Source organism: Sapajus apella, unplaced genomic scaffold (genome assembly GCF_009761245.1).
Source record: "Sapajus apella isolate SASKATOON/1434 unplaced genomic scaffold, GSC_monkey_1.0 scaffold45, whole genome shotgun sequence".
In the NCBI taxonomy this organism is placed as follows: Eukaryota; Metazoa; Chordata; class Mammalia; order Primates; family Cebidae; genus Sapajus; species Sapajus apella.
In genome coordinates this window covers 11,168,773-11,184,554 of record NW_022436985.1, presented here as the reverse complement: position 1 = coordinate 11,184,554, position 15,782 = coordinate 11,168,773, and the positions used below count along the sequence as shown (strand labels likewise).

Below are 15,782 nucleotides of genomic sequence, written 5' to 3'. Positions count from 1 at the left end.
CTCTGTCATAGTTAATGGTAACTCCCTCCTGTCAATTTCTTAGGGCAAAGAGCATCAATATCAGCAAATACTTTTGGCCCTTCCTTGAAGATATTTCCAGAATCTGATCACTTCCCAACTGTCCCACAGCTACCAGTTTAGGAGCTCAATGTCTCAATGTTTGTAGGTCGAGAACTAAGGAAACTGATGGTGTAACTCATTCAGAGGCTGAAAACTTCTGGTCCTGGGGGTCTGCTGGTATAAGTTATGAAGTCTAAAGATGGGCAGGTCTGATGTCCAAGGCAGTGGAAGAAAAGTTTGTTCCAGCTCTCAGAGAGAGACCTGTTCACCTTTTGTGTGTGTCCTATCCAGGCCCCCAACTAATTGGATGGAGGCTACCAACATTGAGGAAAGATTTTTTCCACCCAGTCCACTCAGATTCACATACTAATCCCTGGAAACCCCCTCACAGACACACCCAAAATAATGCTTTACCAGGTTTATAGGTATTCCTTAATCTAGCTGATACCTAAAATTAAATCCAGAAGTATACCTTTTGTCACCTTGGCACTCATATACATCTCCTCAAACCATAATTCATTTCCAAATAAAGATTATAACAAGACAATAGTTTTGCCTCACATGATGCAACTATCCTGTGATTGTGATTTTCAGAATTTTAGACTTTAGGGATTTTTATCTTTTGAGATTTTAACATTTGGAATTATAACTTTCAGGATTGTGTCTTTTGGGAATGTGATCCAGATGCTTTACTTTCTGCCCAGAATGTTCTTTGCTATATATATGCACATCTCACTCTCTCACCTCCTTTAGATCTTTCCTCAAATGACAAATTCTCAGTGAGGCCTTCCTTGATTGTTTTATTTTAAATGTCTGCTCTCTGACTTTCCTGATATTCCCTAGATATCCTTCTTGAGTTATTTTCTTCCATCACATGTATCACCATATGATATTCTAGTTATTGTACTTATTTATTCATTGTCTGTCTTCTCCATATGACCCGTTATTTTCATCTGGTTTATTCACTGCTGTATCCTCAGTGCTTAAAAGTGTCTGGCTCACAGTAAATACTCAATAAATATTTGTTAATTGATTGAATAAAAACCTAGCACCTATCAATGCCTAGCACCTATCAATGCCTAGCACATAATAGTTGTAATAAATATTTAAATAAATGAAGGAATTAATAATCTAGTTGGTTGATCATCCCATTCTCTTCCAATCTATTTCACTCTTCTGGTTTTATTTTATTTTTTATACTGCCCAGACCCTGTGATCCTTCCCCACAGTAACTCCTGCCACAACTCTCGAATCTCTTGCTGCAGTATCCTCCAAGAAAACCTTTGGCTTCTCTGTTCTTATTTGTTGGTTGCTAAATGCAACCAGGAGAAAGCTGAGGATCTGATCTCTGCCTCAAGGGATAGCCAAAAAGGGAATACCCAGGGACTGGTACTTTCATTATAAGATGATAATTGATGCTATAGTACCTGAGCTCTGCAGCTCCAGTAGTCCCTTTGCTTTGTTTTGTTTTCTAGTTTTGTAGACTTGAAAGGGCACCACTCAAAATAGCCCTTTGTTGAATAGTTCATTTGCTAAAATCAAGGATGAGCATAGTAAGGAAGTATTCAACTAGCTGATCTCTGAGTAATTAGGAAAGACTGGCATTGATTGCTTCTCTTAGAATTGATTAACACCATAGGAGTTATTGGAATTGAGGGTTAAAGCTTTATCCAAAAGTTGGGGACAGTGACATGCCTATAGTTGCAGCTACTTGGGAGGATTGCTTAAGGCCAAGAGTTTGAGGATGCAATGTGCAATGATCGTGCCTGTGTATAGCCACTGTACTTCAATCTGGTTAACATAGTGAGAACCTGACTCTAAAAAGCAACGAAAAATCTTTATCCAAAGATGCAATGGTTCTTTAACATTATTGTGTGTGGCACCTACCTAGGGAGCTACAGATTCCTGAATACACACTGAAAGAAAGCCATTCTTTGAGGGTATATATCAGAAAATGGGCAAGCGTATGAAGCATGTCATGAGGACTGCCTCACTAAGCCAGTGAATGAGGCCATGAGACAAGAAGTCCTCCACCTAACTTATTTCCATCTCTACATATGCTTCTTTCCCTTGACTTTAGCAGACCAGATGAAGTATTATTGGAAAGGTAATAATCACCCTTTAATCTTTGTCACTCTACCTGTTGCTTACCTACCTCCTCCTATACCTGGAGACTTTCATGGTCTGACTGGTATTTACCACTTAGTGTCATCTCTTGTCTGCTCTTTCCCTTCTCTGGATAATCTGCAGTATTTGAACACCTCCTACTGTTTCTTGTCTCTCTCTTAATATAGGTTATTTCCTCTACCTGGAAGCCCTTAACTATAACCTCCTATGTATACCTCCTCCCTCATCCCAACCTCAGAATCGTTTCTAAAATCTTTCTTTCTGGTCTAATTAAATTCCCTTTTTTGAATCCCATGGACCTTTGAACCATTATGACATTTAATATGATATATATTGTAATCATTTATCCTCTCACCTATTAGATGTTTTTAGTTGTGTGTGTATATATGTGTTTAATGTCTGGTACCACACCTATTCAATTTGTTATCCCAGACTCATGGTCCTGAAGCCTAAAGGCTTGTTAGTAGAATTCAGTCCTTGTGATTGTAAGACCTTTTTCTTTCTGGTTGTTGGCTGGGATCCACTTTTGGCTCCTAGAGGCCACCCTTTGGTCCTTGCCATGTCCCCTACTGCATAGGCAGTTTGCAACATGAAAGGAATCTTGAGGGCAATCTCAGAATGCTGTTTACCACACTAATTTAGTTTTTACAGTATAAAGGACAAATATGAATTTTACTTGATCTTTTGTGTTTTATCCATATTTGTTTCCTTTGGTTGCTGTCCATTAGACACATTGCTTTAGGATACTGCTGATCTCCCTAAGATATGTAGGCTTGAAGTCTGCATATTGCTTTAGGATACTGCTGATCTCCCTAAGATGTGTAGACTTGAAGTCTGCATATTGCTTCAGGATACTGCTGATCTCCCTAAGATATGTAGGCTTGAAGTCTGCATATTGCTTTAGGTTACTGCTGATCTCCCTAAGATATGTAGACTTGAAGTCTGCATATTGCTTTAGGATACTGCTGATCTCCCTAAGATATGTAGACTTCAAGTCTTAGGGAGATCAGCAGTATCCTAAAGCAATGATCTTAACACAAGTCTGTGAGTAGGGAGGAAAGTTGATGTAGAAAAACAATACTCAACATCAAAATTCTGCCATTACATTGTTTTCTGTTGGTACCTTCCAGTTGGTGAAGAGAAAGAACAAATGTGAAATTAGAGATTTTCTCCCTGGTTTTACTTTTCTCCTAAGTTTAAATGATGCAGAGAGGGACTGAAGAATTCCAGAGTTTTTCTTCTTCTTCTTTGAAGCTGTCCTATCAAAGCAGGGAATAGGCATACATGATTTCTATTTAGATTTCTATTTAGATAAATAGTTGACATGAACCAGAGGCCCAGAAAGGCAGTTTAGACTTGTGTTTATTTTAGTTTATCTTCTTTCACAAGGAAAGCATAATGGAAAAGTTAACAAATACTAAACATTTCTTCAAGCACAACAAAAATACTTAGATACACGCTGTTTCCACCTTGTGGCAACATCCAATTAAAACTTCACTGAGCTTTATCCCTTTCTCTTCTTAAAATCCCAATTCTTTCTTAGTTTTTTCCAACTATATTAGGCAATAATATGTGTTTCTCTACTACCTGATCTATAACTACTCCTAATGGAAAGAAATATTAATGTATTTTTTATTAGGGAGATGAGCCCTTAGTCTACAGCTCGAATAGTGCTTTTATTAGGGAGAGTGCAAAGATATTGGAACCCTTTGCATTGTTGGTGGGGATGTAAAACAGTACAGCTACTATGAAAAACAATATTCCTGAATAAATTAAAAATAGAATTACTATATGATTTAGCAATTCCACTTTTGGGTTTACAGTTGACCCTTAAGTTTTGGGGGAGTCAGAGTTATATGTGGATTTTCAACTGTGCAGAGGGTCAGTTATCCTAACCCATGCATTATTCAAGGGTCAACTGTATATCCAAAAGAATTCAAAGCAGGATCTCAAAGAGATATTTACATACCCATGTTCATCACAGCATTATTTATAATAGCCAAGAACTAGAAACAACCCAAATATTCTAAACAGATGAATGGATACAGAGAATGTGGTACATACATATACAGTGAAATAGTTTGAAGCCTTAAAAAAGAAGGAAATCCTGTCACGTGCTACAACGTGGATGAATCTTGAAGACATTATGCGAAGCAAAATAAGTTAGTCACAAAAGGATAAATACTAAATGATTCCACTCATATGAAATATCTAAAATAGTCAATATCATAGAAACAGAAAGGACAAAGTTAGTTACCAAGGGCATAAGGAGGAGGGAGGGGAAATTGGTGTTTAACAGGTGTAGAGTTTCAGTTTTACAATGTAAAGTTCCAGAGGTCCGTTCAATAATGATGTGAAAATATTTAACACTACTGAACTATACACTTAAAAATGGTTAAAATAGTAAATTTAACATTAAGTAATTTTTACCACAATAAAAAATATAGGAAAAGTTAACTTTTAAAAAACAAATGTACGATTTATTATTATTTCTTAAAAAGCAAGTGTTATTTGAGGTTGTGGCTTAGTTTCTTCTGACAAAAAAATCCAGGCAGGTTCATGGAACAAAGAAAAGGATTGATTTTTCAGCTTTGGTTGAGTTTAGGTTTTTTTTCTTCTCTTCTTAACAGTTTTATTGAGGCATGTTTGACATATAATAAACTGTACATATTTAAAGTATATAATTTGTTGAGTTTTGACATATGCATGCACCTATGAGATCATCATCACAATCAAAATAATGGACATATTTATCTTCTCCAAGCATTTCCACATTTCCTTGTGCCCCTTTTTAATCTTTCCCACATGCCTCTCCATAGGGCAGTATTATCTTTAGGCAACCACTGACCTGCTTTCTGTAACTGTAAATTAGTTTGAATTTTTATAATTTTGTGTAAATGTAATCATATAACATGTACGCTTGTTTCTGTCTTGCTTTCTTCATTTAGCATAATTATTTCAGATTATGTTGTCAAATGTATCAGTAATAATTTTTATTGATGATTAATATTCCTTTGTGAGGATACACTAAGATTTTTTATCCATTAACCTGTTGATAGACATTTGCGTGTTTCCAGTTTTTAGCAATTACAAATAAAACTGCTATGAGTATTTGTGTACAGGTCTTTGTATGGACATATGCTTTAATTTCTTTTGGGTAAGAAGCTTGGAATGGAATGGCTAGGTCATATGTTAACTGCATATTTGGCTTTTTAAGAAACTATATTAATAGTTTTCCAAAGCATAGTATTTTATATTCCCACTAGCAAGGTATGAGACTTCCAGTTTCTCTACATCTTTGTCAATACTTAGTATGCTTTGCCGACACGTTGTGGTTAATCTTTTTAATTTTAGACATCCTCATAGCTATGTAGCCATATCTCATTGTTTTATTTCCAGAATGACTAATGATGTTGAGAATTGTTTCATGTGCCCATTTGCCAGCCATATATCTTCTCTGAGGTCCATTCAAATCTAAAAAACTGGATTGTTTTATTATTATATATTCTGGATATAAATCTTTTATCGGTTATGTGATTTGCAGTATTTTTTCTTAGTTTGTGATTCATTTTTTAACGGTTCTTTTCATATAGCAAAGGTTTTTAATTTTGATGAATTCCAGTTTATCAATTTTTTTTCTATTCTGGGTCATGCATTTGTTGTCATATCTACAAAAACATTGCCTAACTAAAGTCACCATTATTTTCTCCTAATTTTTAATGCCCTTCAAGGTCTTATTGTGCACAGAAAAGCTTATCGTAAATTATTTTAAAATGAATATTCTTATTACATTAAAAATTCTAAAAACCTAAGTTTTAAGATTTTTTTTTTTTTTTTTTTGACAGGGTCTTGCTCTGTTGCCCAGGCTGGAGTGGAGTGGTGTCACTATAGCTCACTGCAGTCTCCAACTCCCAGGCTCAAGCAAGCCTCCCATCACAACCTCCCAAGTAGCTGGGACTATAGGCATGCACCACCACATTCAGCTAATTTTTTAAAGAATTATTATTGCTTGAAGAGATGAGGTCTTGCTGTATTGCCTAGGCTGGTCTTGAACTCCTAGGCTCAAGTGGTCCTCCCACCTTGGCTTCCCAAAATGCTGGGATTACAGGCATAAACCACTGCACCTGGCTATAGTCCTTAAGCTTTTAAGGTCACTTTAATTATTTTGTTGTATTTATACATGCAGAAAATTGTAAGAGACCCTTTGATTGAGTGTATAATCCAATTTTCAAATCTAGTCAATTCACATTCCATAAACACTTTAAACTGCATTCATACAATTAAAAGCAACTTTTTAAGTTTTTCATGTATCTGACTGACAAAAAAATCTTCCCAACCACCCAAATAAGTCTTCTGATGAATGAAGACTTATATAGTAAGACTTACATATAGCAAACCTTTAAAGGTCTCTTATGATATTCCAGTGGCATTTTGTTTGTTTTAAAATACAAGGCTCAACTATTTTTCTCATTACACTATTTTGGAATCACCAGGCTAATCTGTTATTCTAACTGATCTATTTCTCTTAGCTAAGATACTATATCTGTGCAGATTCTTTAATTTTTAAAAATACTAATATATGGGCTCACGTCTCAAACTTTTCTATACTTAATTCTGAATCTTCCTGGATGAAAAGATGCTTATAATTTTGGGGTTGCCTTCTCAACTCACTGTGGTCTTTTAATGACCAATGATGTCTTTAGCCAGGATGTTGAGTGAATCCATGCTCAAAACTATTGGCATACACAGAGCTTCTATTTTATAGCTGCTTTGTTCTTGAAACAGTGTGTTCCAGAAGCCCCATTTCTTTAGATTCCAGTTAAACATTCCTAATTAATCTGTCTCCAGACAGGTTATTTTATCACTTGATTGGATTTAGTTAATCTGTTTACTTTTTCATTCTGTTCTCAATCACTCGTATGTGCTTCCTGTGAGTGCCACAATCCTTCAGGATTAAAATGACATCTGTTAGAATCCCTTTGTGGCTTTGTTTCTGTGGGCAGTTTTAAGGTCAGCCAGTAATACCTTTGTTAACCAAAAACATAATAATGGTTCTGGCTATGTGATAGAATTAATCTTTCTTATTTGAAATTTTTCCCAAAAACTTTCTAGTTATCATGTAGCACATAACTTTCAAGGGAATAAAAGTAAATAATATGGTTATGTTTATTGTAAAACATACCTTTGTGATAGTAAAATAATGCCTGTCATATAGCAGTATTCCAATGTTACCTAGTACTGTGTCTAAAGGAAACAAGTGAAGCAATAAGCTTTAAAAATTTTTTGTAACTAATTCTTCCTCATCTGTTGGTTGACCTCAAACTTTTTTCCCTCCACTTTCTTTTTTCTTTTTTGCATTCCTCTTCAGCTTCTGCATTTCCTTCATTCCCTTGTTATCTTTGGAGCTAATTATCTGAGGTTCTAAATAACAGTAAATAAACATATCTAAGAGAGAAAGATGGTACTAGTAGGCAATTTATGAACTGATAGCTTTGTTGTTCATTTTATAGAAAGCTGCTTTAATACTACATTAAATTCTGACATTGGGTGATCAGAGTAAGGCAGTTTTTAAAAAATCTTTAAGTTCTTATCTAGCAAAGCTGATAAGAACTTTAATTTAAAAATACTAAATCTATTCTGATAGCTTGATGCTAACTTTGAAAAACAAATGTTTTGGAATGCTAAGAAGTTCTAACCAGAAATGTTCAGAAAGATCCTATATTGACTATACAAAAAAAAGTTTAAATAAAAATTAACAGGGGACTGATATAATTCATACCTGATTCAATCAAGCAACAGAGGTATAATTAGTAATCTTTGTAGCTGGAAAAAATAATTGCTGAAAAATGTGTAAGAGGTTACTTTTAACCTTTACATTTTTTATTTATAGGGAATAATTATATTTTAAAACCCAATTTTTTTAAAAAAAAGTAAGTAAAAACAGTATCTTAAGATTTAAAACCTAGCCTGTCTCTTGCGCTCTCTAGATATACACATATGTGTGTGTGTGTGTGTGTATATGTATATATAAAGCCAACATATTGGTTTTACAATGGGATACATAAGATATCATCATAAGCAAGTTATTTTGTTTCCCTCCCTCCCTCCTTTCCTCCCTCCCTCCCTCCCTCCCTTTCTTCTTTCACCAGAGGAAGTTCTGCCTCTATATAGAAACCCAGGTCCATAATTCCCTCCATACCCTTTGGTAATAATAATGACTACAGTCACTTAAGTTTAAAGCACAATGTCAACTCCCTAATTAAAAGTGCCTAGTCAGTATATTAATCAACATTTCAATGTCTATTCAGAGCTAAAACTTTTCCCTTCCCTGGGTAAGATTATCTATAGATGGAAGACAGTGTGATTAGCTTCTCTTCTTTGTTGCTTATCTCCTCACCCACTGGCAAGTTGCTGCTGTGTCTGACCCCATCAGGATCTAAACTAGGGGAAGAAAGAGAGAAAGCAAGGCAAACAGTTTTTGTTGTTGTTGTGTCCTGTCGTGAAATTGCTTTACTGTTTTTGAACTTGATATGTTTAAGGCAGGCCCTTTTTCTTGTGTGTACTTTTGTGGGTTCTTCACAAACCTTCACTGGAACTATGCTACCTGTAACACTCCAGAAATTCTTTCCTCCAACCAGCCAGCCTAACCCTTCTAGCCCTCAGCCTTGTTTTCATTTAGGACATTCCACAGTAGAAATAATTCTAATTCTAATCCTTCTTCTTTCTCTTCCTCCTCCTCTTTCCCTTTCCTCCTTTTCCCCTCCTCCCCCTGCTCCTCCTCCCTTCTTCCTTTCACTTGGTGGTGTTCTGGTTACTTCAGGTGGAACTCAGGGTAGAATTTTTTAAACAGCTTTTTGAGATATACTTCATGTACAATGAAACCTACCCTATAGAAAAATTCTTTTAAATTTTTTAGAAACAATCTTACTCTGTCAATCAGGCTGGAGTATAGAAGCATGATCATAGCTCACTGTAACCTCAGATGTCTGGGATCAAGTGAACCTCCCTTTTCAACCTCCTCAATAAGTAGGACTACAGCAGGCACCACCATGCCTGGCTAATTTTATTTTTTGTAGAGACAAGTGTCTCCCTGTGTTGTCCAGGCTGGTCTTGAACTTTGGGCCTGAAACAATCCTCCTGCCTCAGCCTCCCAGATTGCTGGGATTACAGGCGTAAGCCCCTATGCCCAGCCTTCACCCTTATAAAGTGTTATCTTTAGTGATTTTTAGAATTTTTGTGCAACCATTGCCACTATCTAAATTTTATGACATTTTAATCCTCTAGTAGGATTTTTTATAGCTCCAGACTGGCCCTCTGTGTGGCCTTGCTTCCTGGCCTCTCTCCTACCCTGGGCAATGGAAGTACAGCTGGCTCCGGAGACATCATGCTTCCTCACTCTTATGTGCCCTCTCCTATCTACCTCTTGTTGCTGCCTCAGAGTGATAGGCAACACCTTTAGATTCCTAAAATGTGTATTAGGCACTGTCTGCTATGCCCCCCACTAACTCCAGAGAGCATATATCAAGGACTCGCAGGGGTCCCACTGAAGCTTCTTTCACTTGCTTAAGGTGAAAGGAAGGCACCTTTCTGCATCCCTCCCACTTTGGAGGAGACATGAAAATCAGCACACAACTCTCTTCAAAGAAATTCTTGTGCAATCTTCTCTCTACTCTTTATACCCTGAGTATAGGCTTTAGAGCTATCTAACTGGTTCTCAGACATATTACTTTGAAAATTTGCTACAGGGTAGTCTTTCTCACAAGTCATGTTGGTTTCTGATTGCTAATAGTATCTGATGCCTATGTTGAAACTTCCAATTTATTAATATTTGTCATGTAGAAGATAATAGCTCATAGATCTTTAGAAAGAAATGAAGCTTCTACTTTGTTCTCTTGAATAAATATGCTATTATATAACAAAGTCCATGAGAACCTAGAGACTTTGGTGGGGGCAGGGAATCTAAATAAATAATCATACTTCTTGTACAACCTAAGCAAAAACACTTTTGGCTTTTTTAAAGCAGTATCTTATATTTTCCTTTTAACTATCACATTGTGCATATAAGTAGACACCCTGGAGGCAGACTTTGAGCATAAAATGTTTTAGTAAACATTTTTAAAAGAAAGTGAAAGGACAATACTGACCTCATTTATAGTTAGAATTGCTTTTTTCAGTCAGGCTTAAGTATCATCAATGTAAATCAAAAGAAAATAGTAGCTTGTCTTGTTGAGTAAACAAAGTCAACTTTTATCTAAAACAGATGTTTTTATAGGACAACTTTTAAACTCCTTATTTAGCTTCTTTTCTAAATCTGCTTCTCCCTTCCAATAGAGATATACTATATACATTATGCTTAAATTGGTTTTGTCTGGGTAGAAATCTTATAAATCACTCTAAAGAACAATTTTCAAGCTGTTTCAATTTAGGAAAATTTATATAGAAGGATTTTCACTTGTTACATTTTCCTCTCCCAACATAAAAAAAAAAAAAAAAAAAAAAAGGTTTTTTAAGCCCCATAGAAAATCTTAAGTTTTATCAATATATCATTGACTTAATTGAATGCCGTTAGAAAAATTGACCTGACAAAAATTTGACCACAGACACTTTTCTGATCTTTTATGAATTCACCTTCTGTAGAGTCATATTTCAAAGCATGTTCACAAGCATAACCACTTCTCTTGTCATAGCTACCCTAAAATGACATTTTTTTTTTGTTACTGTCATTCCTGTGTTACAATAGGGAAATGGAGGTGTAAAGGTAAAATGACTTTCCCAGGGAAAATTGTGAGTTGCCAACAAAGCTGGGTCTGGAAATACTTAATTGCATTGAGTGCAAATTTTCAGTTATAGTATATGTATTGGAGATAATAGAAATCAACTGAAGAATGGAAGAAATGTGTTCCATCTTATTCCCAACTTCTCCTACCATGGCTGTAGGGTCTCCTATCTATTTCTCTCTAGTTTTATATCTGAGATGGTTAGAATGAAGCCTATACCTGAAATCTGAAAGGCCTTCAGTTCAGTCTGACTGCTTTGGTTTGATCTGTATTTTGGTACCTCCTAGTACCCTGGGGTCTCTGCCTTCTTCCATGAAGTGGTCACCACCTCCATTCTCCAGTTCTGTCTCTAAGGTTGACTGTGTTGGGCTAGGGAAAGTGGTTGTTTTGAGGGTTTTTCCCTCCAATTCCTTTACCTTCTATGAGTTGAATTTAAATTGGTAGCCATATTGAGAAATTAGGTAGACAGGGGGCTCATAGTCTATCATCATTGATGTAGAGCTTTTACTACTGCAAGTACAGTTAAGTTGCTGATGCATAGACCATCTATTATTTTTGTTTCCCAGGTAACATGCACGTGTCACTAGCTGAGGCCCTGGAGGTTCGGGGTGGACCACTTCAGGAGGAAGAAATATGGGCTGTATTAAATCAAAGTGCTGAAAGTCTCCAAGAATTATTCAGAAAAGGTAAGCTGCTGCTGCTGCTGCTGCTGCTGTTGTTTCGGTATTGGGTAGCTAAAAAAAACAGATACAGGATCAGAGATCAGATATTTGTTTTAATATTCTTGTGCCTTTGGCAGAGTATGATAGAAATACTTTCCTTATCTCTTTTAGGGCTGAAAAAGCTCAGGTATTATCTACATTCATTTGAACTTCTTCTGTGTGCCCAATATTGCACCAGGCAGCAAAAGTGTAATGGTGGTGATTGAAACCAAAACATTTCCTGTCAGTTTAGAGCTCACAGTTCAGTATGGAAAATAGCTATTAATAAAATATTTGGGCTGAGCGCAGTGGCTAACACCTGTAGTCCCAGCACTTTGGGAGGCTGAGGTTGGGGGAATCACCTGAGGTCAGGAGTTTGAGACTAGCTTGGCCAACATGGTGAAGCCCCATCTCTACTAAAAATACAAAAATTATCCAGGCATAGTGGCAGGCACCTGTAATCCTAGCTACTCGGGAGGCTGAGGCAGGAGAATCGCTTGAATCCGGGAGGTGGAGGTTGCAGTTAGCTGAGATCATGCCAGCGCTTTCCAGCCTGGGCGACAGAGTGAGACTCCATCTCCAAAAAAAAAAAAAAAACTTTATATTTTTTGTACACACATTTGTACTGTATGAACAAATGTGAAAAATGCAGCCATGACAAGGGCTAAAAAGAGGTATTCAGAGACTCTCTGAGAACTCATAATGAGAAGATTTGACTTGGTCATGGTGCAGAAAAGGAAGGCTTTCTTACATAAGTCACTCCTGTGCTAAGACCCAAAAATGTTAACCAGGTGAAAGGGAGGGAAAAAAATTTGGTGGAGAGAATAATATGTGCATCCCTGTTACTCTAAAGTAGAATAATATAGGGTCAATGAGTATTTTGGTGTTTTCCTGTAGAGGAAGTCACTTGGTCCAAATGGTTGTGTGGCATTTTGGAGTTAGGAAAATTGTTAGAATCATCCTTTGATTGTCGAAAAGTATTTCATATTGTGTCAGAATTTGCACATGAAGATGGTGTTTGTCATTCACAGCACATGATCAAAACTTATTTAGAATAGTAGGTGAAAAAAGCAAGCTTCATCTAAAGAATCAGTCTCTAAAATTAATTTGAATGCATAAATCATACACAAAAAAAACCTGATAGAAATAAGTAAGGATTGAGGGTAGTGATAGTTCTGAAAGTGTGAAACCAGCAACATTAGCATCATTTGAAAACTTGTTAGATATGTAACAGTAAAACACAGAGACATACTGAATAAGAAACTCTGGGGGTGCAGCCCAGCAATTTGTGTTTCAACAAGCCCTCAAGGACATTCTGATGCATACTAAAGTTTGAGAACCATTTATAGGATAGAGTTGCTAAAGACCAGGAGCCGTGAGAACCTTTTGGAAAAATGCAGGATAACTACTGATTGAGTACAGGAAGGTCCAGAGATAGAGGAAGAGTGTTTGAGGACAGGTGGTAAAGCGCTGTTGTTTTCGTTGTTGTTTTTTAAATTCAGAGACAGGATTGAGAAAAAACAATGTTAGGGCCCACACATTAGTGCTATAAGCTTTATGTTTGATGATCTTTAATTACAGTTAGTATTAATTCAAAGAAAATTTTTCATTTTATCTAATACCACTTAACCAAAATTCTGGCTGTTTTAAATAAACATTATTGCTTTCAGAAAATTTTCAGAATGAAAAGTCTAGGCACTCCAGAGTATACAGAATATAGCTATGCTCCAAAGGTGTTATTGAAGGAAAGACATGTTCATGACATTATTCAGTCAATTAATAATTGTCAATTAATATTTAAGAAATACCTTCTATTTGGGAGGTATTGTATGGAAGATCCAAATAAGTAGGTGTCACTGTTGCCCGTAAGGGATTTATTCAGATAAAAGACACAAGCGCAAATTTACCACTTCAAAACAGTGTGCCAAATGAGTGACATAGACAATAAGTACTACAGATGTTCAGAGGAGGGAGAAGGAATACTTCTTTTTATTATATTAATGGCAGGATTACTGCCCAGGCCATGACTCAGAGAATATAAAGCATCTTGCATACTGTAAGTACCTTAGGGTTTTTCTTTATTTCACATTTCATAATGTTTAATAGAGATTGAATGAATATAAAGGTCTTGTCATTGAGAAGCAATTATTGCATAACATATTCACACAGTATAATTAAGAGACCAGATGTATTATAAAATTAATTGTGAGGTAGTTGTGTCTTAAATATCATCCAATAGGAGCTGATTAGCATAAGGCCTCCAGTCTAGTTCGTAGAGTATTATTAGTAATACAGAAAAACTGAATTTATTTTTGTCAGTTTGAAGATTACCAATTGTTATGATTACCAATTGGAAATTTCTGTTTATTTGGAGGAAACAAATGCTTATCTGATTTATCAGAAATTTATGATTTTTCATTCTTTGTATTTGATAACACAATATCTTTTGGTATATTTGATCACACAATATATTTTTGTCATAAAGTTCTTCTCCTGAATCTTGTAACGAATTGAAATAAAATAATTAACTAGTTTTCTTATTTTATAGATGAATGGTGGTAGTCTTAGTTCTTTAGTAGACTCCTTATGCATAACCCTGGGGGTGGTAGGGGGGAAAAAAGTAGGTAAAGTATAATAGTCTCCACGAAGTTTGTTTTTTTAAAATGCTTTCTTGTCGAACAGAAAACCAAACACCGCATTTTCTCACTCACAAATGGGTGTTGAACAATGAGAGCACATGGACACAGAAAGGGGAACATCACACACTGGGGGCTAGGGGAGGGATAGCAGGTGGTGGGGGGATTGGGGAGGGATAACATTAGGAGCAATACGTAATGTAGATGACAGAGGGGATGGATGCAGCAAACTACCTTGGCATGTGTATACCTATGTAACAATCCTGCATGATCTGTACATGTATCCCAGAACTTATAATTTTAAAAAGTGCTTTCTTGTCAGTGGCTTTTCTCCCTTATCGCCTAGAACTTGTACATTGCTCCTGTTTCTTTTCCAGTATATGAAGGCAAGCATGCTGTTGACATTTCTATAAGAGGAGGCTGGAAATAAGCATTTCTACTGGGGTATTACTGAACAAAGGTCAAGAACATTATTGATTTCTTCATCTTTTTGAGCCTCCCAGCAATTTAAGGTTTTCCATTTTTAAAAGCAAAATTGCTATGGTTATTATTCACAGCAGAATGATATCTAAGCATGGCCTTGTTGAAAGACATTATCTTCAAATAAATTTCTCTTCAGAGGAGGGAAAATGTAAGACTTTCAATAATTCTGCAATTCTAAACATGTAGGTGATGGGGATGACGCAAGGTGGGTCTCCTTTTGGTGTAAGTTTCTCAGTTTTATTGCCTTGTGGTTACTAAAACATACAATCTGTATGATTACCCTGAGAAATCATGAGATAGTATTCATGATCTATCTTTGTAAATATTCTGTAGTCATTAGAAAAGAATTGTACTTTTTATTACTAGGCTGTAGCTTAAGCTTGTTAATGTTTGTGCTTAAAAAAAAATTTTAGCTTTATTAGTTGTATACTTTATCAGTCAAATTCCTAGGGATAGTTAAAACTTACCACTATGATTATGTTTTTGTCTGTCTTCTTCTGTAGTTACATATTTTCATGCAATTTTGTATGAGACATGTGATGGCTAGTGACTAATATAAATGGACAAGATATTTTATTAATATAAAGTAAGTTTTTTCTTTCTACAAGTCATTGCAGTAAATAGTTATCTGCTTTTAATATTGCCACCTTTATTTTTGTTGCCACTTACCTACCTTTTGTATCTCTAGTATAGCTTTCCTCCTTCATTTTCACATCCTCTGTGCTATAATTTAGGTATTTTTGTGAATAGCAGATAGCTAGATTTTATTTTTACCTAGCTGAGGAGTTGCTGTTCTTTAATTTGAAAGTTAATTGTAGTCATTGAAATAAAAGTTCTGGGGAAATTTTGCTAAGAATCTTTCTGTATTATGATTTCCCAGTTACATGCCTTTCAGTTCATCTTCCTCCTCCCCACCCCCATGCACTGCCCTAAATAGCTGGGATTACAGGCAGGTGCCACCACACCCAGCTACTTGTTTTTGTGTTTTTAGTAGAGTA

General features: G+C 35.9%; 1 protein-coding gene across 9 annotated transcripts in view; it reads left to right on the top strand.

Moving 5' to 3' along the window:
* PTPN13 (protein tyrosine phosphatase non-receptor type 13) overlaps window positions 1-15,782 on the top strand; it is a 208,489-nt gene that overhangs the window by 32,946 nt on the left and 159,761 nt on the right. For all 9 annotated transcript variants that reach the window (XM_032239688.1, XM_032239695.1, XM_032239689.1 and 6 more), the window contains exon 2: window positions 11,531-11,650. In XM_032239688.1, the coding sequence (XP_032095579.1) occupies window positions 11,536-11,650 (115 nt within the window). In that variant the 5' untranslated portion in view covers window positions 11,531-11,535. The remainder of the gene's footprint in view (window positions 1-11,530; window positions 11,651-15,782) is intronic.